This window comes from Bemisia tabaci, chromosome 6 (assembly GCF_918797505.1).
Source record: "Bemisia tabaci chromosome 6, PGI_BMITA_v3".
Taxonomy (NCBI): domain Eukaryota; kingdom Metazoa; phylum Arthropoda; class Insecta; order Hemiptera; family Aleyrodidae; genus Bemisia; species Bemisia tabaci.
Window position 1 is genome coordinate 7,867,591 of NC_092798.1, and position 26,215 is coordinate 7,893,805.

General features: G+C 41.4%; 1 protein-coding gene across 1 annotated transcript in view; it reads left to right on the forward strand.

The window, feature by feature from the left end:
* Positions 1 to 26,215, forward strand: part of LOC140224808 (uncharacterized) — a 156,236-nt gene that overhangs the window by 90,651 nt on the left and 39,370 nt on the right. Inside the window, exon 4 of the mRNA XM_072301500.1 lies at positions 24,958 to 25,019. Coding sequence (XP_072157601.1) covers positions 24,958 to 25,019 — 62 coding nt within the window. The remainder of the gene's footprint in view (positions 1 to 24,957; positions 25,020 to 26,215) is intronic.

Here is a 26,215-nt window from a genome sequence, read left to right on the forward strand (position 1 = left end):
TCTTCTCCCTTTCCTTCTTTTTCTTTTCCTTCACCCTAATCCTTTTCACCTTCCACCTTTTATTCTATTTCCTCTTACTCTCTCATACTGTTCCGAGTTACTTCAAACACGCATCTCTCGAAGTAGCAATAACTGCACTTGTATTCGCCTTGTCCTCCAATCCCCTCGATGTAGGGGCGACTGAGGGTGGACGGGTGAGTCATCTGACAACTGGACTGCATTTTGCATTTTTGAACTATAACAATTTTAATTATATAAATATACTTATAACTATTCTACAATTCCTGGCTCATCTCAGAAACGCCGTATGTACCTTTAGTTTCCCTATGTGCACAAGCGCTTTTACGGATGAGCCAGGAATAATCACAGTTTCCAGTTGCAAATTGAAATCCAACTTTAAGTGCAAGTGCACTGATGTTTTACTTCCTCGAGGCGGCGTATTTTATCGGCGATCAGTTTTCACCTTCTTTGCCTTCCGCCGCCTCCTCCGCCGGGAGTTGTTGATTTTGCGACGGAAATCCAATTGTAATCGCCGAGTCACGCTTTCTCGCCACTGGCGCCGCGACGCACCGTCAAGACTTCCAGCTCAACTCGCGCCTCCACGCATTTGAATGAGCAGCTACACGAGCCACGAGCGTGAATTAGATGTACTTAGGTACTCATACGGAAACTGGGAGGCTACGCCCCCTGGCCGCTACATAGTCCAACCTCCAGAGGCGCTTCGCGTTGCCTGAGGCACGCTACGCGGGGTCCTGTCAGTTTATGTAAGTACAGTGGACTCATCTGGGGATGATCTCTTGTCGATAGCTGCAAAAATTATGAAAAGCGGTCAGCGGGCTGATTGTTGAAATTTGTAGACAAAGCCATAGCCAAAGAAGACGTAGAAGCTATCCTATTGGTTGAAGCTGGTGGTTCCTATAGACAAAGGGAGAAAATTATGGAGTGACTGTCGGGTCTCTCATGATGGGTTGCCGTTAGTAAATCTGTTACCTCTTTTGCCCATTGCAAGCACTCGCTCACCAATAGGATCCCTCCATAACCCTTGTGTCTTCTTTGTCAATAGCTTTTTCTATCAATTTCAAGAACCGGCCCACAGGTAGATAATTTGGATGATAACAACTGTGACAAAAAATGATCAACTACATTGTCTAAATAGGAGAGTTCGCACCTTCATCGCGTGATTAAAAGAAAAAACCAGGATTTTTCCCAAGTATGAGGCAGGTTCATACAGAGGCTATGGCCTATCGACAGCCGTAAAAATCTTGGAAATCGGCCCAGTACAACGGTGGAACGAACCATGACAAAAAAACTAAACATTTAGGGGCTGAGAAAGCCTGCAGTTTGTGCACATGGTTTTAAGCACCGCATGCGGTGACATTCTGGCTTTAAAAGCTGTCTTTATCGAAATCTTACGTATATTACAATTTTCGCATTGATACCCTCAAAATTCAAGTCACCAAGGAGCGAGTTAATGACAATTTTAATGCTTATCGATTCACACATCCAGCTCCAAAAAAACAAAGTCCAATCGGCTGGCTAAAAACTCAGAGCGCTCTAGCTTTCTTAATAACAAAGCCCGGACGCAACTAAACCTGCTCAGTGGACGTGCGTGTTCTATACCCGAAAAATTGAAGGCGCTCATGCAACCTTACCCACAACAATTGGACCAAACTTCTCCTTCTCAATGGACTTCTTTGTCGCACGTCGCTTTTTCATCATGATCATCTTCTCCCTCTGATTATTATTTCAATAATGCCCCGCTTTCTGAGCGGTCTTTCGCTCCCCGTCTAACTTTAAGAAACTGAGGACAGCCCCTTTCCAAAATGATCGATTTATTTTAAGAGCCCTAAAATAAACATTCAGCATTCATTCTTGCTGAGCCAAAGACTCATGAAGAAATGGACACGTTCTGTTTTATCATCCACCGATCCAACTGTGCGTGAGTGATTGTAGAACCGATACGGGCCTTGTCAACTATCGATAAATTACTAACTCAGTCAACGCCAGTCCTTAGTTACACAGCAGTGGCCGAGTAGCGTGGCGTGCTTTGCGATATATCGATTGATCTGCCATTTGAACCTACGGAAAAGGATCGATAGACAGGGTGACCGCATTGAACACCTTAATAATCGATTCTTTACCTTGGCTGTAAATGGGGAATTATCGATAATCGGTCATTCACGCCTCGCCACTATTACACAGCGGTTATTTCGTCTGATGACCGGTTGTCTCGTCCTAGTATTATCATCAGTAGCCGGTAATTGTGAATAAGTGCCCTCTTTCAAATCGTCTAATTGATTAGGCAGACATTCTTGTGTTTCAACGGCGAGTTAGCGATCTTTGCCTCTCTGTTTCCGTAGCCCAGATGGAAAAATACTTTAAATTCTTTTATATTCATTTTGGGATGTTACAACTTGCGAATTTCGCGTGCGATTCGATTCGCGATTACCAACATTTAATTTGCAACTAATTTAATTCATTTTTTAGTCAAGGGCATCTGCCAGAGGTGTATTATGTCTCTCACACTAACTCAAACTGCTCACTGCAGCGAAAAATCCGGTTCAGGTCAGGAATATGGATTCTCAGTTTTCGATATTGAAAACTTCCTAATACTTTAAAGAACATAGAATCGAAGTTTTTAGTCGTCATAAGCACTGTGCGATCCTCAGATGGAAGCTATTTATTAGTGGGTTAACAGTCAGGCAAATGCTGGCTATTTATGCTTAAATAGACGAGGTGTAATGTCATCAGCGGACTGATGATTGAAATTGATAGACAAAGCGATAGGCAAAGAAGACGTAGGGAGCAATGGAGCATGAGGCGATCCAATTGGTCGAAATGAGTGATTCCTATAGGCTAAGGGAGAAAATGATGGACTGACTATCGGGTCTCTCGTGCGAGTTGCCGTTAGTAAGAAAGTCTATTGCCTACCTTCTTCGTCCATTGCAACCACCCGCTTCCACCAATAGGATCCCTCCATATCTCTTTCGTCTTGTATGTCTATAGCTTTGTCTATCAATTTCAATTACCAGCCCACAGGACGATTCTGGTCAATACTGCCCGTTTCATACACACTAAACTATCACTAGGTGTGGGTGTATGGACACTGGACAGTGGTAACAGTCTCATCATTAGCATCGATTCCAGGCTAGGACTGCATTTCATTTTTCGACACAAATTGAGTGTATTGAAGACCGGGGCAGCAGAACCACGGACCAGGGGTCATAGGTCAAGCAACTGAAGGCCGAGTGGTTTCTCCCGGTCCGTGGCCTAGGATGAAAGTGGCTCTCGTAACCACGGCTAACCACGAATGGATTATCAAGAAGGTATGGATTCCATCGACATGATTCGATCGAAAAATGGAAATGTGAATCTATCGGCGCAATCAATCGAAAAATGATTGGTGTTAACTTGATCGACATGAATGATTGATCGTTGAATGAAAACGTGAATCGATCGACACAGATTCGATTGACAAAATTCGATCAATTATTCATGTTTCTGTCGATCGATTTACGGGCGTTTGTCGATCAACTCACGGGTTTGTCACAGTGTGTTCGGTCGATTCACAGGTTTGTCGATCGATTCACGGTGCTTTTGATCGATCTACGGGTTTGTCACGGTGTGTTTGGTCGATTCACAGGTTTGTCGATAGATTCACAGTGTTTTCGATCGACTTACGAGTATTGTCGATCGATTTACGGTGATTTCAACCGATTCAAGGCTTTGTCGGTCGATTCACGGTTTCCAGTTTTCAAATTTTGTCCGACCTCTCCTGTTGACTCGAACCAGTGTGCGTCGCGTCGACGACCACAAACGACACCGTGTCTCGAGGTATCCACCGCACCACGCACGGTAAGACGGTGGGAGTTGGAGGTTAATCGGTGGCAGGGACCGAACGGAACGGTCGAACCGCAGACAAAACGGACTCTTCAGATCGCTGAAAAGCTCAACACGAGAATGTGAAGCTTAACTATCGGCACGAAGACTCGAATTTCACCGCTAACCGTGTTAAGGGAGGTTAGAAAGGGGTTACGATAATGACGCGACGTGTAAAACATTGCTGATGGTGTCGTGGAGGGAAATTAACGCCAATCATGTTCACTGAAAAACAAAACTCCGGCTATGAAAGCCGTGCTTACGGGCTCTTTAGACGTACATCCACGTTCCGAGCTCAGAGGCAGAAAGTTCCGGGTGTAGCACTCGGAGCAAGCGGAGGTACGGCTCCCCAACCTGGAACTTCGCCCTCTGAAGTTGAACCTGTGCTGGAAAATGTTTTGCAAATTTTACTCTCGCGGAGATTACTAAAACTTCCACCATGCAGACTTTCTACTGATGACTCTTAAATTTTAAAAATGAAGCAAACAGTTCTCGCATAAGTTCAAGTACCATGCACATATTTTGCCTTATTTATTACATATTATTCCTAAAACATGAAAAAAAAATTCTTACGTACATCTAATCAGTTCAAACGTGTCGAAAAATTAGGAACTTTTCCCTTTTTGTCAGGGAAATGTCAGGGAATTACCTCTTCCGTCCGTCAGGGAATTTTGAATTTTTCCCGGTTTTCCGGCCGTTTTTGTGAGGGTAGTCTCGGAAATGTTAGGGAATTTTTTTTCCTGAAAATTGCTAGACATCCTGAATTCACAGTTGGACGAATTAAACATCAAAATTCGCAGTTTTTGTCAAAACTTTCATGCGGGTCCTCTTTGATTGACTGCATCAACCGTGCGACGCACAGCGGATTGAGTCAATGAGAGAGGTCGGACATGAAATTTTTGACAAAAACTGCGAAGTTTGATGCGTATTTCGTTGCATTTTAAAGTTCCAAGAGTGCTACCAAAAGAAAATTTTACGAGTAAACCGATGGTACCACTTTCAAACTTCAAATTTTTGTATAAACGGAGTCGTAAGCGGTTAAAGTTTCCAATTTTGTTGGACCTCTCCTACTGACTGGATCCACCTTGCGGCGGCGCACAGTGCGGCCCTCTGTGGACAAAAATAAACAATTCAAAACTCGATATCTGAATATGTTTTTCGGAGTTTGTCATCTTAAAGATATTTCTGACTCACAACGATAGTTTATTTTTAAATTTTTCGCTCTAAATTACTTAAAGTTTGGACAGAAAGTGCGGTCAGGAAACGGATCGAGAATCACTGATCCATAAGAAATACACGGGAAAAAGACGTCAACTTCAAATGAACACTTCTCGCTTGAAACGCAAAATGCTCTGGGTGTTTGACAGTTCCTTAATCATCAGATATCCAACTTCAATTCTATGAAAAAGATCTTGCTACTTTTTGCGACTATCAGAGATATTTGAAGTTAAAGTTTGGGTGTTTCACGTTGCTATTACATTGTAACATAAGGCTAATTCGAGGTTGCCAACTTCAAATGAACTTTTCTCGAAAAATACGCTAATAATCGTGAGATAGAACATCTTCTTATTCCTCGAGTGTTTCACATTGATAGTGCCAAAGATTTTCCTATATGTCGGTGCTACTATCTTCATTATTTAAAGTTAAGCGTCTCATAAGGCCTCGATAGACGACCAAATTCCAGAACCAATTCCGATCAAAGTAGCATCAAAGTGTCGGGAGTCATCAGTCTTAAACTCATTAATTTGCTTCATTTTAAAATGATAACTTGGCAGAAATGTTTCCTGTGGCAGGAAATGATGAATGGTGGCACTCCGTTCTGATCTTACTTTGAACAAAAAAGTACACCGGAAAAAAAAAGAATCTTAAACTTGCCGCCAAGAAGTATTTCTTCTTAAATCAAGAATTTTTCTGATTAATATAAGCTACTTTTTTGCTTGACCCAAGCATTATTTTTCTTGTATCAAGAAAAAGTCAGCTTAAAGCAAGAAAAAAAAATTTCTTGGCGGCAATTCAAGAATCATCATGCTTGATCCAAGCTACTTTTTTTTTTCCAGTGTACGGCCCGTCAAGATTGGATGGTAGATGGTGACCACCAGCCATCAGCATGTCTACTTTGATCGGAATTGGCTCAGAATTTGATCGTCTAAGCAGGGCTTTACCGATTTTTGTCCGCATCGTCCATAAGGATGCCGCACTGTGCGGCGGCGGGCCGGTGGTGGGGGTCGCTGGCGGGCCGGGAGCCGGTGCGGCGGGCGCTCCGCGGGCAGTCGTCGCGACGCTTTCGTCAGTGCGGTGCCGTCCACGTTCAGTTCTTAGTTTTCCCAAGTGAGGTGTCGCGTCCTCCGCGCCACGATCCCGTTGACCCCGCCGGTCACGACACCGGCCGCGCGTCCTTCAATTACCCCAGTCGGAACCGTGAGTTATCGCCGATTCTCCCCCAAGTGACTTAGTGATGAACTCCAAGGTGGTGCCCGTTTACAGCAAGTAGCCGACGAACCCGAACCCGAGGACCACGAGGATACCCCAAGAAAAGTAAGCCAGATTACATTTAAGAATAAAGAAAGAAAAAGAAAGAAAGAGAAAAAAAAATATTGCACTGAAAAAAGTGGTATGCTGTTTTAGCACCTAGGATGTCAAAAAAGTGTCTAGTAATCCCAAAATGCTACCTTGATTGCCCACGCAGTTGAATTTGCATTCATAGGATGTAAAGTTAACTGCGAAGGCAGTAGAGGTAGCATCTTGGGATCACCAGACACATTTTTGACATCCTAGGTGCTAAAACAGCATATTATTTTTTTCGGTGTGTTCTTGCTCATCAGGGAAACTTATCGCTGGAAAATGTGCAAAACCACGTATTCAAAACACACCGTCTTGGACCGGAAAAAACCGGAATACATCAGGGAATCAAACAATGTATGGCAAATCAGGGAAAAATTAGGGAATCTGTTTCAGAATCCGGAAATCTCCTCTTCTACCGCTTGAATTAAACATTTGAATCTGAAATTCATCCGAATAATGGAAAGGCTTTCATTGATCAGGTAATATAAACATCAAGAACGCTTTTGGAACTGAGAATTTGAATGGGAAATGAAAAAAATTGAAATTCATACCTGGAACTCCTGATACCTAATCCTACTGATTTTTTTTTTAGAAAATCTCGGGGAAGTAGAAAAAAAAACTCTGGTTTCTCGTCAGGGAATACGCTCCTGAAAACTAAGGAAAATCAGGGAATCAGCATGGTCCAGAATTCTAGAGCCCATGATTTACAATTTCTGCTCCTATTTTATTCTGTTGGAAAGGAACGAGCCTATCTAAAATTTATACAGAATATTTTTCTAGAAGAGCAGAAGAATCAAGGAAATTTTCAAATAAACTATGAAAGAAAGTCTGCAACGTTGTTAGCGAAGATACGTCGTTTCGTTTGGTCATCGATAATTATGATAGGGATGAACAATGAGGGTTTGGAAATTCAAAACCTGATACCGTGAGGCAGCAGCACCATGGGTATTCTGCCGTGCAAAGGAAAAACTCCGTATGCGCCTTTAGGCGTCGCTAAATTTCCTACGATTAAAAACTAATTTTAAAGGAAACTGTTGGATATTTACCTTTCAAGTTTTCCAAAAATTTCACGCGCAAGTTGGTTTAAAGTTGGTGAAAAATTCAAGAAAAAATACATTGAAAAAAAAAATAATACGCTTTTTTAGCACCTAGGATGTCAAAAATTTGTCTGGTGATCCCAAGATGCAGCCTTTTCTGCCTTGGCAGTTAACTTTACATCGTATGAATGCAAATTCAACGCTTGGGCAATCAAGGTAGCATCTTAGGATCACCAGACGTATTTTTGACATCCTAGGTGCTAAAACAGCATACCATTCAGCGCATTCAGTTTGTTTCACGGTAAGAAACACTGTGTGGAATCTCAGCAACTATTGATGGTGCTTAAAAGGTTTTGAATTTTTTTTTGAAATTCTATTCTTCCATTTTCTACCAAGCTTGATTGTGTAGGACCGATTTTACGGAGCGCTTATCAGTAAAAGTTTTATAAACGATGAAAAAGTTTATTGCTAATTCTGAGTGTCACAAAAATAATGTAATATTTCTCAAGGAAAGCCGATGGTGACTGAAAGGAAACATCGGGGTTTCAGCAGGAAACTTTCCACCGGAAATGTGGAATATTCAGAAAAATATCGGGATGATCGGATTCCAGACACATTGGAATCCCTTTGATACGTTTCAAGGGATAGGTAGTTTTCGTAAAGCTCCACAGAAGAAACCAAGGAATGTTAGAGATTTTTCTGCCTTGTTATCGAAGAAAGCACCAGTATGTAAGAAAATGAACTTCTGAGGAAAAGGACCTAGTGGCGACCATCGAATGAACCCTGCGTTTTTCGGGGTAGTGATTTTGCAAGATAGCAATACTGCATTTCTTGTTGTCACTTTTTCAGTGGAAATTCAAATCAGCGATTCCCTAGTATTTTAAAGCAAATGCTCAGGAAAAACTTGAAGTATATTTTATTCAGTTTAATTTCAACTGTCTGGCTAAGTGATCCGTTAAAAAAGTGATCTTATTGAATTTTCTGTGAAACCATAAAATTTCGGACTGCGTGCTCAGTCAAGCCGAACTCTTCAAATCATATCATTAATCAATCCATAACCTTATATAAGAACTAAGAGGCGTCTCTGTTTTGATCATCAAGCAATAAAAGTTTCCTTATTTATGTTTCCTTTTCGTCAATGAAATTCTAAAAAGAGGCAAGAACCGGAAATCTTCGAGACGAAAAAAAAAAAAAACACAAAAATTTAATTTCCGTATAAGTATATGATGTATTGCCGTAAAATACACATTGATTATTATGAGCTCATCATTTTATGTGCGGTGTAGGATGAACTTAAAGCCTAGTTGATTTAGGGGAAAGAATAATTATCTACTTATTATTAGTCACTCAATTGGGGGACACCGTATACCGTGAAATTATACACCGGAAGTCCTGTTGTGTGATGACAAAATCTCACCATGTGAATTATATCATAGTTTTGTCCATTGTGAGAGATTTATTTCGGGTGATAATTCTTGGGCAACTAGTCTGGACAGAATCAAGTTGAACCGTTCATGAGAGAGTTCAATTTTATTTATGTAGTCATTATTTCGGCGATGTAACCTTACCGCTGCGAATTATTCTTCTACACTGACAAAAATATTTGTGTTCTTGTGTTACTTTTGGTTAATATAGGAAGTGAAACACAAACTAACCCAAGTTTTGTGTTGATTTTGGTACAATTTGCAGTGCATTTAGCACAGAAACCAATTGAGAGACTGGAGAACCCCATAGTAAACCGTGGCCTTGGTTTTTGTGTTTTACTTTCCTTATTAACTAAACTTTTGTTTCAAGTTTTATTTGTGTGTACAGAGTCCGCACGGCAAATCAGATCACGTACTTTCAGGTCGCGACAAAAGATCCGCTATGTTGATTTATTTTCAATGCTGAACTGATGTCAGACGATCTTCTATCGCAGTCTGAAAGTTCGTAAACTTTTTTGGCGTGGACTCTAAAATGACGTGAACAGGTAGTCCAGTCTGAGAAAGCTTCGGACCAATGCACTCTCGGCTGCTTAATTTTCTTCTGCAATTTCCCCTTCAAGTTGAGCAATGTTCAGTCCTCAAGCTCCGTTCAATGGAAGTTTCACTCGAGGCGTTGTTATTTTTCAGCACATTATTGAGGCATTTCGAAAGCAGTGAAAATTGAGAAGCTTTGAAATATTGTTTTCTAGCTCCCGTTTGGAACGTAATCGGAAAGCTCTGCCTATCAGCACTACACTGCTGGACCACAACTTGGTTTACTGTTCGGGAACTTTCGTCAATAATCAACAATTTTAGGCGTGTGTATGTTTTTTATTTTGACTATTTACGGCAGGGGAACGTTGGCTCGCTATTACGAAAGTTTGGATTGCATTGAACTTTAGTTTTTGAGTAAACGAAGTACTACTATTCGAGCGATGAGTCGTATTTTTGTGTGCAAATCGGAAGCAATCACAAAATTGTTTTTAAAAATTCAGTTCCTCGCCTTTTAATCTCACCATCAGCTGAGGTCCAGCAGATGGGTTTCTCAGCTTAAAGTTCCGCGTATTGTCGCAACTCCAGTATGTACTTGTACATCGTGGATTTTAGTCATTCTGATTTTTGAAATGATCTCATTGTCAGACCCTCGATCATTTCTCTAGAAAAATTTTTTAACAAAAATTCTTTAAAGCCATACACTAAGTTTAAAAGGAAGAAAACGAAGTATTGAGCTTTTAGCCGATATTGTCACCATGTAAAACTAATTTTTTAAAAAACATGTACTTTTCTTGCTTACTGTTTCATTGTCAAGTATGGCCTGACTGTATATAGTTTCGCTTCCACTGAATTGGCTAAAAGCTCCATACATCGTTTTTTTTTTCTTCCTATTTTAAGTTGTCAATAACCTGTTAATTTTTACTAAATTCAAAAGTACTGTTCCCTCCTAATTTTTAAGCGATCTGAATGTATTGTGAAATCGTACTTAGTTAATTTGAAACAGTACTTGCGGCATCCTTCTAAGGTCCGTGCCTATCTTTTCTTACCTTCAGGCCCGCCTACGCACTTCATGAATGTTCGATAAACGATTGAATGACCCTACAAGTTTTTATAAAGATCCACAAGGATTTTCGATACAAATATTTTAACTCCGGTGTGGGCGATGAAGTATCACACAAAATTGAAGGCGTTTTGGAATGGTGGCAACGATTTCTCGTAGCTCACAAAGTCGCGTAGCCAGAATTATTTTTCGTGCATTTTCATGAAATTTTGCCCCGTAGCATCATAAGAGCCACGATTCCTTTTTCTCCGTGCAAAAAACGTGGCGCCTCGGTTGGGTCCCGTTGGATGCGCGAACCCTGCGGTTTCGCGCGCATCTCCCTCCTCGGCGGCCACGTGACCCCTGCACTGCCGTCCTATAATGAAGAACGCCATATGAACATTCGAGGGTTGTCAAATTTCCCCGGATAAAACATGTATTTTTGAGGAATGTTATGCATATTTTTCTTTGAAATCGTCAGATAATGGACCACTAGACAGGGTACGAATTTTAGCATTCTAATACATGTTTCTAAACGAAAATTTCACGTAGAACACGATTCGCGCAACAAAAGTTACTGAAAGATATTACTGCGAAGATATTAACGTTTTTATTTCACATTGGTTACGAGGAATTTGAACTGGCCGCTCACAAGAAACTCAAAGTTCTACGCGAGTCAAATCGCGCACTACAACGGTCTCAGCAAGCTTCTCAATCGAGCAATGTTCATTTCCCACCATGTGTTGTTCAAAGTATAAGCAATTTGCTATAGCTGAGCCAAAGCGTCAAGACTGAGGTTACCAGATTTTTGTATCGCTGAGACGTTTATGATAACGTTTAGCGCGCGATGAGAATCAAGTAGAGCATTAAGTTTTCATGAGCGGGTGGTTTAAATTCACACATCAAGAATCATTAAATATCTTCGTAACTAGTTGATAACGGTAATTTTCGTTGTGCGCATCGTGTTCTACGTGAAATTTTGGTGAGGAAACATGTATCAGAATTCTGAAATTCGTACCTTGTCTAGTGGTCCATTTAGAATAAATTATGTACAAAATTGTCCACAAATTTTGAGGAAAAATATTCACATATCTGCTGAAACAATCGTATTTTATCTAAAGAAATTTGGCAACGCCTGAAGGTTCATACGGCGTTCTTCCTTAGCACGGCAGAGTAACAAACCGAAATTACGACCACGTGCGAACGCCCAGGGTCCGTGCGAGATCGGGAGCCCGTGAATCCCGGATCCGACCCAGGCCTGGATTTTATCCCGTGGCGAGGCGGGAATGGTCGATCATCGATATTTTTCCATTTGAACTTGTGGTAAAGAATCGATATTTAAGGTGTTCGTCGCGAACGCCGTGTTTACCGATCCTTTTCCATAGGTGTAAAGGCAGATCATTCGATGTATCGCAAAGCACGCCACGCCACTGATTTTATCCTCTGCCTCCGCGTGTTTATGGCTGGGAACCGCGTTTAGACGACGGCAGCTCCACGCCGCGCGAAGAACGGACAGTAAATTTCAGGTCCTCGCCGTTCACACATCGCGGCAGAACGTCAAGGCGCCGCTCGGATCGTTATGTACGTATCTGCGAGCTGATTATTTGCAGTTATAGAGAAAGAGATCGACAAGGTAGGCGAAGGGAGAAAGGGAGAATATGGGTACGGTCGATATGAATCGATCGAAAAATAGAAAATTGAATAGATGAACGTAAGCCGATCGACAAATTTTTAATAATCGGTGTCGATTCGGTCGACATGAATCCATCGATTCACGGGTATGTCGATCGATTCACGGGTTTGTCGATCGATCCACAGGTCTGTCGATCGAATCGCTTTTGATCGATTTATGTCAATTTTTCCCCGAAAATTGTTTCTGATTATATCTTATCAACAATCTAATGTATCTTCAATTGACGGGGAATTTCATCAAAGTGTGTTAGGAAAATCAGGGAAATACCAGGATTAGGGAATTTCTCTCTGTAAATTCTGTGGCAACCCTGTAAAATTTGTATTTGAGGTTATGTTCTATTGTTTTGGACCAAACGATACATCGGACCTTCGGACCACTATTGAATACGATCCATTAGACGAGTTTTGCGGTGGATCCACCGCCGCAATTGGAGAATTCGGATAAAATATGGAAACTTTGAAAGCCTATACATTCGAAAGTAGTTCCATTGGTTTTTTTTTTTTGTAAAATTTACTTTTAGAAACACCCCTTGAAGTTGAATTTGCACTGGGAAAAAAACACATTGGATCTAGAGTCCAGACTCTTAAAAACATCGACAAGAAAAATTACTCTTGATCCAATCAGATTTAAGCTTAAATCAAGAAGCAAGCCTCTTAATTTGAGCGGATTTCCTTTTGATAAGCTTAAATCTGATTGAATCAAGAGTCCTTTTTCTTGTCAATGTTTTCAAGAGTCTGGACTCCAGATCCAATGTGTTTTTTTTTTTTCCAGTGTGTGACGAAATTGACATCAAAATTTAAAATGTAAGCCAAAAATTCCATATCCTACATCTTGATTAGCTCGTTACTCGTAGAGTCCCTTTATACTGAGAGTCAAGACAATTCGGCTCATGGATGTCACAAACGGGAATAAAGATTACAGAAATTAAACGTTTTTCGTAATCTTTGATCGGCCCATTCTCAAATTCCTCTCTCCGTTCCTTCTCTCATTCCGTTTGTTCCTTGCCGAACCCGTGATTCCCTGGTCCATTCCAGATTATAATCTTTGCAATCGGTGAAAATGTAATCTTTATTCCCGTTTGTGACACTGTGGAGGCCTAAAATACGGGAACCAATCAGAAATGGATTCAAATTGTCTTGACTCTCAGTATAAAGGGACTCTAGTTACTCGTTCCACTTTGCGGCGGGATGACGTCACTCTTTGTTTACAGCTGAGGCCGGGCGGGCGCCTAATTTGGCGGCGTTTTCCCGCTGCACTTCCACATGGAGGCAGCGCGTCGGACGGTGGCGGCGGGAGTTTCCGATGACAATTACATCGTTATTGAGCGCTCGAGCATCGTCTTGACCGTCGACGCCACCGTAAAAGGAAATCCGCCATCATAAGCGTCCGCTCCGTTTCCTCGTCGGCCGCAGCCTCTCGTGTCCATGCCGCGACGCGACGGACGCGACGCGCGGTCGCCCGTAAAATTCAGGGTCCGCCCCCCCCTCCCATCCTCCCGACGGCGACAAGCCATATGGCGCTGATGCCGCTCCCGCCTGTGGACGGTGTGCTCGCCGTGCAGGGATTTTTCCGGAGCTAGAGGACATCGTCAGGGTTGCCGGCGGTCTGGGAAACCGGGAAAATCAGGGAGTCAGGGAACTCGTGACTATCGGGTAAAATCAGGGAATTTCTGACACATCTTAATAATCCAGGACGCCTACAGGTCCGGGAATAGTACTGATTTTTCAAGGGCGGTCCGGAAGTACTGAAAAAGGTCCGGATTTGTTGTCATTTTTGTCGCAATTCAAGCGAGAAATTCAATTTTTTTAAATTTTTCGAATTTTGTCCTATGAAGGTACTAAAAAAAATTGAATATTTCTGTTGAGGAGGCACTGAATTTCTTGGGAATGTACTGAAAAATTACTGTAAAAGTAGTCACCATTAATGAGTAGTATTTAAAGTCACCAAAACTGACTGAAGTTGACAATAAAATGAGTATATCTCAATTTCATGTCAGGCAAGACAGCGAAGATCAGTCAGAATCTGTAGTCTGAAGATAGCACTTCATTCTTCAAGCTCAGAACTGGTTAAATCAAACCGGAATTATGGCGATTTGAAGTTCGGAGTTCAAAAACGTAGTTTCGAGAGAAAACCGTTTTCCTTTTTAATATGAGGATGATTCTTGTATCGATGATTTAAGAGTGAAGAATGACAATTGATTAAAATCCAGTGAAATATCCAGATATGTTCTAAAGAGAAGACATAGTAGAATGTTCGGAACATTCGCGAAGTCGGAACTGTAATCGATTTTCTAAGAAAAATGACCCAAAGCTGGCCCTGAGAATTAATGCCTAGCTTTTCTGTGCATAAAACACAAATCCATAATTTTCTTACAGAGTGTGGCAGCGATGTTCGTTGCGGCATATTAGCAGCCAAAGGACCTTTTAAGCTGACTGTAGTCAACCATTTACGTACCTGGAGCGAGCTCAGTCGACAAATATTAAACCGAACGGGTGCGGTGGTCCGTAGTTGTTTTAAAACTCATCATCCTTGACCGTGAACTTTCGTCGCCAATTGCGTTGTCAACCCCGAAGAGATTTAGGCAAATGTGCCAAAGCAGTTTAGCGGGAACGGATTACGGAAGTGAAACAAGAATTCACCTAACTGACGCCTTGCGGAAATTCAAGAGCAAGGTTTTTCGGTCCCAGATAAGCCGAGGAAAATCTATACTTATACTATACCTCTATCAGGGAACGAAAAATCAGAGAGATTTTAGAGCTCTAGGAATGTAAGGAATAATCGGGAAGTCAACGCTAATTTTCACGTATGATGATTGATTAGCAACTTCTTTAGCAAAAAATCAAATAAAATTTACCTATTGATGACTGATTAATGTCGGGGTGAGCACTTTCCTAGGCGAGTTTTTGCAAAGTAGTTTGGGTTCAGCCAAACCAATTGCTAAGATCTTTGGTCATCAGTCAACTTCTTTTTTCTAATGAGTTAGGAGTAGTATTGAGTTTAACGTGCCGCATTTTTTTTCCTGACATAAATTTTAAGTCCAGAAAAAATTGAATGCGAAAATAGGCGTCAAAAAACTGGACTTCATATTGCACTTACAAATGGCGTATTTTCGAAACAACATGTTGATGGTAAAATTCCCAAACCACGTACCTAATATTGCGACGTTCCAGCTTTCCTGTTGCACTCTTTTATTTTTTTAATAGAAAGTTCCTCTCAATTCTACAGAACCTCCGCGCTCTCCTACTCCTCCTACTCTTGTAGGCGCTAATGTGCGTTTCACGCCTCCTAACCGACTGCACTGCGTTTGGCGCAATGCGGGAAGTATTCAGGCGGTCTTGTAGGCGCTAATATGGGCTGAAGGCCGACCGTACTATTTGGCGCAATGCGTGAAGTATTCCTACAGCCTTGCAGGCGCTGATATGAGTTTGACGCCGACCGCACCGTGTTTGGCTCGATTATTTGAACTCGCCTCGAGTTCTTCGAGCTGACACTCAGTTGATTGTGACAAAAAGTGTGTTCAGATAATTGAAAGCCGTCTCCATTACATAATGCAAACGCATGAATATGTTGTTAGAGGAATTGTCTCTAAAATCAGACACTTCTCAGATGGAGATCTAAATGACTTGATTTTTTTCTCAGTTAGCAAAATATTCTGTATTCATTTCAAGCTATGAACTTGACAGAACCTCCGCGGTTTTTCTTCTCCTTGCGGAGAAAATGCTGTGAACTCTACATGGAATTTAGTTCGTCTTTAAAAAATAAACTGAGAGCGGAGATTTTGAAACACCGCAAACGAGATACGTGGTTTGGCAGTTTCACCGTCGATATGCGCTATTCGTTTCCTCATGCGGTTATTTTGATCTATTTATGCCAAAAGGAACTATGTACATAAGGTTTGCGTTTAACATACTTCCTTTTAGCATAAAAACGTCCATATTTCTTTATTCAGATCGAGTTCATCAGAACATGAGACCTTTTTTCGGAGGAATAAAATGTCACACCTCCTTTTTTCGTGCGACTCACCTCTTTCTGTTGCATTGCAACAATCCTTTTGATGTTGCAATGGAAACTCATACAAAGTGAAAACTCCGGAAAATGGGATCATGTGGCGCGAAGAAGCCTAGAGTTACACACGATCCCGAAGGCGCGGCTGAGGGCCACCGGGCTTGGACCGGGGACAATCTCTCTCCGGCATTGCCACTTTTGGCGTAGAAACCCCTATTTAAGTACGGATTAAACGTGGAAGTGGTGAACGTGTCCTTGAAATGGCAACATCTCTTTTCTTTAGGTTGCCAGTCTGTAAAGTAATTGACTCGTACACTGAAAAAAAAGTAGCTTGGATCAAGCATGATAATTCTTGAATTTGCCGCTAGGAATTTTCTTTATCTTGCTTTAAGCTGACTTTTTCTTGATTCAAGAAAAATAATGCTTGGGTTAAGCTAAAAAGTAGCTTATATTAACCAGCAAAATTCTTGATTTATGAAGAAATACTTCTTGGCGGCAAATTTAAGATCCTTTTTTTTCCAGTGTACACTGATAAAAAAAAAAAAAGTAAGTTCACATCCACCGCAGTATTCCAAATGTATGCAGTATTTCACGGCGGTATTCCAAATCGAGTTTACTGTTCAGTTCATGTAAGCACATTTTTTGTTCTGGTTACCGTGACCTGCGTTTGGGCAACCAAACTCTTCCTGCGCTCCATGGTACCCAACTTTTTTCAAGCGCGGTTTTGTTTGTATGAGCTGTATGAACCGAAGCACTTACATATTTCGTGAACTGAAGGATACAACCGATACGGAATACCGTACTATGGCTCATACAAGCTCACTTTTTTGTCTCAGTGATAGGCTGAATAATACAGCTAATTAATTGAAAGTGAGTTCCTCATTGAAAGTGAGTGCAGATATATGGAGAATGCAACTAGAATTTTACAAAAATATCACGCAATAAATCAACTTTTTTACTTCATATTAGATACTCAGCATACGCGTAAAATACCAGACTCTTGGTGGACAGGGACACAAAACATATCATTGAAGCTCTGAAAATCCACGGAGTCCTACTCAATGACGTCGTCAAATAACCTACCCTCAAGTAGGAGAGTCAGATCGCCATAAGTTACGAATGTATCGTCAAATTATCGCGATTTTGTGGCAAGATGTGCGGGATGCCCATCCTCCTATGTTTGAATACCATGTATTATAATGTAAATACTCTAAATCCTGTACAAAGAGTCAATTACATTTTTAAAAAAAATAATGATGGAAAGGGCGAAATTATCGAGATTCATCGAAATATTATCGTAATGAATAGGAACAAATGGGCAATAATTTGCAATTCCTGCTTGTGACGCAGATTGTGTACCTCCACCATTGAAGGAACCTTCAAAGCCTCCTTGTAAAATCGCGAAAAATCGTGGATTCTCGTCAATATATTGTCAGAAAAGTGTTATTTTTATCGCTGGGAATGCACGCCAACCTGGCAGTCAGGAAATTTTGCGAGCAACATTTAGCATACGCCACTGTAATTTAAAGCAGAGTACCTACACAGGAAAAATACGGACAATCATTATGTCGGTGATTTTGAGGTTACGTGAAGGAGCTCTTAGGGCCCAAAACGGTATGAATTCCAATCATCCACAGTGATTCATTGTACAATTGTTACGACCAGTTGTTGGCAAAGCACGTGTTCGACCTAGTTTTTGCACGAGTTTACCCTTTTTTGCGGGAGAACGCTCATCCATGAACACTCTTGGCCATTTCGGTTTGATATCGAGATCTGAAGATTGACAGTGACAATTTTCGTTTTCAAAGGTTTTCTTCTCTTTTGGGGTTTTTTTTGCCCTTGGAGCTCCATATTTCGACAAGTCTGTACTCTCCCTATGTGAGTACACTAATTCAAAGATCAAAACGTGAGTGGAAGATTCGTTCGAAAGTCAGGGAATTGGAAAAGTTAGGAGTCAAGAAAGCGCCTAAAAAGTCAGGAAATTGGAAATGTTTGGAGCACTGCACTGGAAAAAAAAACACATTGGATCTAGAGTCCAGACTCTCTCTAAACATCGACAAAAAAAATACTCTTAATTCAATCGGATTTTTGCTTAAATCAAGAACCAAGCCTCTTAATTTGAGCGGATTTCCTTTTGATTTAAGCTTAAATCTGATTGAATCAAGAGTATTTTTTCTTGTCAATTTTTTCAAGAGTCTGGACTCCAGATTCAATGTGTTTTTTTTCCAGTGAGTCAAGAAAGCGCCAAAAAAGTCAGGGAACTGAAAAATGAAGACTTTTTTGAATCTTTGCTGCAGAATGTCCCCGCCAGAGCTCATCTCAACTCGCCTCTCCATCTCTCGTGTTTCTCTTTGCTACAATTTCACCATTTTACAGCCCAACGTGGAATCTTCTCTGGTCCATCTCCAGAAGACGATTTTTCACGCTCGAGTTTTATCAGACAGGGGGCAACGCCGCGGCGTGATCCTGACCTTGGGTGCACTGCTCGGAGCCGAGCTTGCCCGGCGCCAGCTTTGCCCGATCTCGAGGGCAGACGAGCTGGATGAACGGGGAAACGGGGAATTTCACCGTGCGATCAGGCAACAGCGCTAGTTGCACCGGTGACTGGTGCTCTCCCCGTGCAGCGCCCCCCCCCCCCCCCATGCCCGGCCCCCCGCTATTATTGCCGTGCCAAGCCGAGGAGTTCGGAGTTACCTTCTTTGGATAATTGTCGATGAAAGTAGATCCGGCCGAGTCGACCCTCGGATCCTAGTTACAGCCCCGTTTTAGGGATTCGTTTAGTGAAGGGTTGTGTGTAGTGGCGAGGTGTGAATTATCGATCCCCATTTGAAGCTGTAGTGAAGAATCGATTATTAAGGTGTTCGTTGCAAATACCCTGTTTATCGATCATTTCCCATAGTTTTAAATTGCAGGTCAATCGAAAGCAAGGGAAGGGTTGTGTGCAGTTGCGAAGCGTAAATGGTCGATTGTCAATACTTTCCCATTTGAAGCTGTTGTAAAGAATCGATTATTAAGGTGTGCGTTGTGGACACTCTGTTTATCGATCCTTTGCCATAGGTTTAAATGGTAGATCAATCGAAAGCAAGGTTGTGTGCAGTGGCGAGGCGTGAATGATCGATTATCGATTTTTCCTCATTTGAAGCTGTAGTGAAAAATCGATTATTAAGGTGTACGTTGCGGACACATGCACGGTTTATCGATCCTTTTCCACAGGTTTAAATGGTAGATCGATCGAAAGCAAGAGAAGGGTTGTATGCAGTGGCGAGGTGTGAATGATCGATTTTCGATACTTCCCCATTTGTAGCTGTAGTAAAGAATCGATCACTAAGATTTTCTTTGCGAACACCCTGTTTATCGATCCTTTTCTGTAAGTTTAAATGGGATCAATCGATAGCAAGGGAAGGGTTGTGTGCAGTAGGGAGGCGCGAATGATCGACTATCGATGCTTCCCCATTTGAAGCTGTGGTAAAGAATCGATTATTAAGGTGTTCGTTGTAGGCACCCTGTTTATCGATCTTTTTCCATGGGTTTAAAAGGCCGATCAATCGAAAGTAAGAGAAGGGGTGTGCAAAGGTGAGGCGTGAATGATTCGAATATCGATACTTCCCCATTTGGCGCTGCAGTGAAGAGTCGATTATTAAGGTGTTCGTTGAGAACATCCTGTTCATCGATCATTTTCCGTAGGTTTAAATGGCAGATCAATCGATGTATCGCAAAGCCTGCCACGTCTGCAATAGTATTGTAAATTATACTACCCAAACGTCGGTTACAGTTGGGTTTGACGAACCGAATAGTTGCGATGATATAGAACACCACGTTCACCTTCATTTTGTGGATATGCAATTTTACCTACTTGGAAGTCGAAATAGTTGTATCACACGTTTTGCACCGTCCAATAACTTTTCTACTTTGCGTTAAAGTCTCCGAGTTAGCGAAAAAGAGACTAAGGACCTTTTCATTGTTGTGGATTCGCGAGGAAGTTCTGATGCTTCATAATTGTGACCAGATCTATGAAAAGGGACCTAATCTTCCTGAAGAAATTTTCTGAAACTTCGAGTTTTACACGGAAGGCGATCGTGGGAAGCGGAGAAGCGCCTGCAAGACTGCGGGAATACTTCAAGCATTGCACCATCTCTCGGTCTCTTAGCGTCTTAGCTATGTCGCCGGTTTAAAGTTGACGATTTATGAAAATATGGGTTGTTTCAGATACATTCGGAAGTTCTGAAGGTATCTCACCACTCATCTGGACGTATTTCTGTCAAACGGAACTATGTGCATCATGACGTGAGTCCTTTTATGCGTATATTCTCATGGGTCTCGGGGCTCCTGTTTTAATGCACATGCACTGAAAATTTCTCGGCGTTTTTACCAAGGTCCGTTGGTACCTTTACCATCTCACTTTTTTTTACCAATTATTGGTAATTTTACCAAGACTGACTGGTAAGCTTACCTAAAAACCGGTATTTTTAATGTTTTTTTTTTTTTCAGGTAAGAATACCACTTTTATTGGTAATCAATTCCCGGTAACTTTGCCATTTTATCTTGGTAACTCTACCACAGTCGATAAAAAATATTGGCGTTTTTACTGGGGTCCAGTGAAATTACCGAGAAAGTTCAATAATTTTACCGAGTCCCGGTAAAATTACCAATTCCATAAATGGTAATTTTACCAAGAAAAAACTGGGATCGAATAGAATCCTGAATTCTTGGTAATTTTACCCTTTTCTTAGTAAATACACCGAGATTTTTTTTTCAGTGTGGTTCTGTTTGGCAGAGATACGTCCATTCATACTATACACTGAGGAGCGGAGATGCTACCATGGAAGAAAGCTGTGCATTCCAATCAGAAAACGGTTCAGTCTCTCTCTACGAAATGTTTGAAATAGCAAAAAATCTCCCTTTAAAGACACTCTCGTTGAGGTCCACACAGTCAGAAAGAGTAACCAAAATCTTGCGTTAATACACAAACAAAAACACGGAGTAACACAAGCTGGTGGTCGATTTTTTGTGTTAGTTTTCCCCGTGTCAAATCGACTAAATTTTTTCGCTGAACATTTGTGACCTCGTTGAAAATCTGTCGCCAGCCACCAGGATCAAACCCTGGATCGCATCAGTGAGAATTCAATGCGCTAACCACTCGCAAGTCGCAACGTCTAAATATGTGGAGAAAAACAAGAGTACGTAAGTTCGGCAGGACACTTTCTTTCACTATCCAATGTCTCAGAGTAGCTGACGATTTGAGTCGATCGAACACAAAACTGTGTTGAGCAACCAAGTCCTTTAGGTTGACGTGACACCTAAGAAAGCAACACGAAGTAACACAGAATGACATCAACCCCGGATATTTTCATCTGTGCACGGAGTACAGACACTCTTTGAAGCCGATGGCGATATTTTCATCCTGGAATCCTGAACTTTTCCGTAGATCCGGCAATGCTGCGGTCGGGATGCAACCGCGGAGAATCAATTGCGCCATTAGAGTAATTCCATCCGGAGCATTAACAACTTTTAATTCGAGTAGAACCCGTTCCTTAATCGAGCCGGCTTCCCGTTTTTTTTCCTTTCCTTCCGATCCCGACGTCGACAGTTTTCTCCGCCTTCTCTCTTTATTTTCAGCTCTTACTGCTCGTTTTCCTCGAATTTTTCCCGGAGTGGCGGAAGCTCTGTCTAATTCGTTTTGGAACAATTCGCGGTTCCAGACGGTCCAGAGTTTTCGACCAACGACCAGACGACGACAACTAAAAATTAGACGATGAAGAAGGAGAAGATGAAGAAGAAAAAGAAGGAGGAGAAATTAGAGAAGAAAAGACGAGAAGAATTAAGAAGCTGCAGAGGAATTAGAGGAGGTAAAAGAAATCGAAGAAAAAGAGTAGGAAAGAGGCGAAGAAAAAGAAATTCTCCTTGTTCCTCTTTTTCATATTTCTCTGTTATATCAAAGCGTTATTATTAGCCCCGAACTTACTTACTGCAGTGCTTCTGAAAAAAATGCAAGTCTTGCCTCCGTCCACTATCAAACAGCGTGAATGTTGCTAAAAAATGGAATTTTTTCTCTCCTTTTTTTTAAAGTTTCAACTTTTTCAAAGTTCGAACCCATTTCTTTTGATAACGGAATCCGTTGGAAGCAATCTTGTCAAATTTTACTAGATCCAGCCCATTTTCCTCCATCCTCCACGCAAGCCACTGTGTTTTTTGTTGCCGTTGATAAGGCAAGCGTGACCGGAAAGCTGAGAAACTTATCTCGCTCGCCCCGGTACATTGTTCCTTGTAGTTCACCGAGCGCCGAGTGCCCAGCTGCAGCAGTTATCACCCACGACTCGAGTGCTGGAAACACGAGGCGAAGTTTTGTCGATTGTCAGTGCGAATTGCGGGTATGTGCATCATAACTCAATGTTTTCACGCCCGACGAACAAGTAGATTTATTCTCGCATGTATTTACTGAGTTATACAGGGTGATTATAGGTATTAGGAAGATCATTGGAGGAGCTAAGCCTCCCAACCTGTTGAAATAGATACTCTCTAACCTCTGCTTTTAGTGAGAAAAAGTCTAGTTTTTTAATCAGCCATTTTTTAATTGTCTCTAATTTATCTGAATAAAGTATTAATAGGATGCTCTTGGTATTAAGGTATATTGTTATAATTTAACATGGTGACCGCGACGTCTCGACGTAAATTGACTCTCCCCCCCCCCCCCTTGAATTGTCGCTCTAAAACGAATTTTTGAGTGAAAAATTGTCCCTCCGCGTCGATTTTTCATTTTAAATTTCCGAAAAAAGCGCCAATTTCAACCTTAAGTGACGCAGATCTGCACTAAGAACAATGTTTGTGTTTTCGTGTTATTTCTTGTGTGGCTACATTCTTGTAACACAAACTAACCCTTTTGTGTTAGTTTTGGTACGATTTTCGTTGAACGATACAGAATCAGCCCTGAATCAACCGAAGGCTTGGGTGATTTAGTGTTCTCCACATTAATAGAACTAAGAATTTATCTTCTCTCTCAGTGTAGACCTCTCCCCCTGTAACCGGAGATCCGACATTTTTCAAACTTTACCACAAAATTAAATTTCGTTTGAAATTAAATGAAATCTTATTTTTAATCTCCGCTTCTACAACGCGAACTCACACCTCCTTATCCTACATAGTTAGGTACACGTTTTATGAACGGCCCTCTATGAACTTGCCTCCCCACACAAATGACGAAGTATCGTAGTTTTTACCTCCTTTACCAGTCCATTTTCGATTTAACGCGTGTTCCGTGGACTTCTCGAAACTAGCGGTGTATGCAGTCTGATGGTCGAAAGCTGTGACTACAACGAAAGTTTGGCGCAGCCCAAGTCGCGACGCTGTACCGACGTGGAATAGGTTGAGGGCCTTTACTCCGGAAATAGCCCGGCAGAAGAATTTCGGTGGGCAATATCAGAGTTGTCAGATCAGCAGGTAAAATTACTCACTTAATTAACTGTCGGCCGTCCAAAAATAAATTTATCTTTTCCTCATACCTTTTTATCTTGACGTTGACCGTTGGCAAAACAAACAAAAAATTCAGCGACTTACTGGTTGATGCTGTAACCACATATCCGACAGTTAAAGACGAATCTACATCGGAAGTACATAAAAATCTTCGTGTCGAAGTCATTTTGCGCAATTACTGGGTGCGCTTCAAACTGTGGGCAAAAAATAGATAGATCTCGCTGAGGTGCACATAATTATTTTAAGCTGTCTCTTCCCAATAATCCATTTTGTGAACCCTGTAAAATAGAGCTGAAAGTATGCGTACGCAAAATGTCACATTCTATCAGTCGAATCTGATAGTTCGTTTTGGCGCTTGCACAGTTTCAGCTCTCTCCTAGGGTTCAAAAATAAATTCTTTGAAAACAAATAGCTGAAGTGTGCTTAAAGACGTAATCGCAATTTGCTTTTTGACACAAAAATGAAGTGAAACCAGTACTTTAGCAAAATTTATTCGATATTTCGATACTTGCCCACGCCCGCTTTGCTACAGTGCGAAGGAGGAACGCCATATGAGCTTTCAGACGTAGCCAAATTTTCTTTAATAGATTAAGAATTTTCAGAGAAATCTGTGAATTTTTTCCGGAAAATTTCTCGGAGGGTTTATTCGCAGTCAGAGCCGAATTAGCCGCAAATCAAGAGAAAAATTCTTACCTCCCCATAAAAATAAACATTTTATTGGGGGAAAGTTGGCAACCCTCGAATTTTCATACAGCGTTTTTCTTTACCACGGCAGTTCGGGTAACCATTTTGTGATGAGAGCGGAAAAATCTACGAATCCTTCTTTTCTAAGAAGTGACAACGTCTATCACCCGCAGTGGTGCCAGACGCGCCGAAAACGACCTTACGTCCCTCCAAATTTTTTTCTTCGACCGCGTTGTTTTGGCGGCCCTGCGCAGGGATGAGTTTGGCGGGAAGCCACATAGCATCGTCGCCGGACGAACGACCCAGTTCCATCACCTGGGCCTCGGAGCGACTTCAGTAGAAAGCGCGCATCCGCTGTGGATCTCGACTGGACTTACGCGGTTTTAACTCTCTTCTTCGCTCATCTCTCGTGGGTCGGTTTCGGTTTCGGACACAGTAAATCGTTAAATTAGCTGTGATGAGTGTGATTCTCGGTCGTGAAGAATGGAAGGAAGGGAGGGGAGTTACAGACGTAGCGTTACCATTTTATCATGGTTATTGCGGGGGGGGGGGTAAGGAACAGTTGGATGACTGAAAACAGATGTGCGGATTTTCCAGCCGTTTATTTTAACCTCTTTTTATTTTCTGTTGCAGGTGAGTACTCGGCCCTTTTGGTTCCCGTCTTCGGTCTGTGGATGTTTGCAATTGAGCAGTTCGTAAGTAAATTTTGAGAAGTCCATACGATAAACATGAAAGAAACGTTAAGAAACGTCGCCAGAACTGTATGCAACAAGGTGCAGTCAAATAGTGCTGGGTCTACACTATTTTGCAGGGAAAACAAGGCCAAAAAGTTCAAAAGTTTTAATCAGCGTCAATAATTTTAACCTTTAATAAGTACCAGTACTAGAGCTCTAAGTTCTTTACTCTAATTGAAATTTTGGAACTTTTTGGCCTCATTTTCCCGGGAAATAGTGCATACCCGACACTATTTTACCACCTTGTCTGCACTATATTTAGATAATATTTCATTAAAAATTGATGAGTGCCCCTCTATTTGGTCTCAAAGTCCGAGCCGACATGTTTGGAGTGTGTGATGTCGGATTGATTTGTAGCGTGAGGAATGAAATAGTGGAATGTGTCACCCTTACCTATCTTGTCTCCTCAGTGTCTATTCTGACGTTTTTTCAGGTGATAAATGGAAAGGAAAAGAAAAAGATATGGGTAAAATCTGGAATTTGTAATTATTGCTATTAAAAGGCTGCAACGAGAAATTGCATTGGATCATGGGACTTGAAAATGACATTGTATTCATAGGAATCTCATGATAGAGAGAAGGAAGAAAGAAGGATGGAAAGGAGGAACATTTGTTAACGATTCATGACAAAATTGACTTAAATTACATATTAGATGTTTCAAAAATTCGAAAAATTTCTGAGGGAAGCCCCTTACGCCCCCTGCCCGTCCGATGTGTCTGTATCCGCCTAGAACTAGAAAATGGTCGAAAAACGTGTTTCCAATTTACAGAATCAATTATAATCTCACGTACAAAAACTGCAATTTTTCATATTAAACCAAAATCGGTCTGTCATTGCAGACGTGCGAAAGCAACCGTTTTTGGTTTGAATCAATATAACCTTATATGAATGAAACAAAATATCATTCAACAAATAGAAACTGTTCTTTAAAAGTAATTAACCTCTCTTTAGCCAAACTGGTTTTATTTATCACCAAATAGAATATTCTAAGCGAAGGAATTATAATTGAATTATTTATTATTTTTAAAAATGATAAATCGTTTTTGAACCATTTTTTCCCCGTGCGTATGCGCAATGCACATATGCATCGCTAATGCAGTCTCGCGTTGGGCAGAGACTTGCGGATAGCATTGAGGGAATTCAAGGTATGTCGGGAG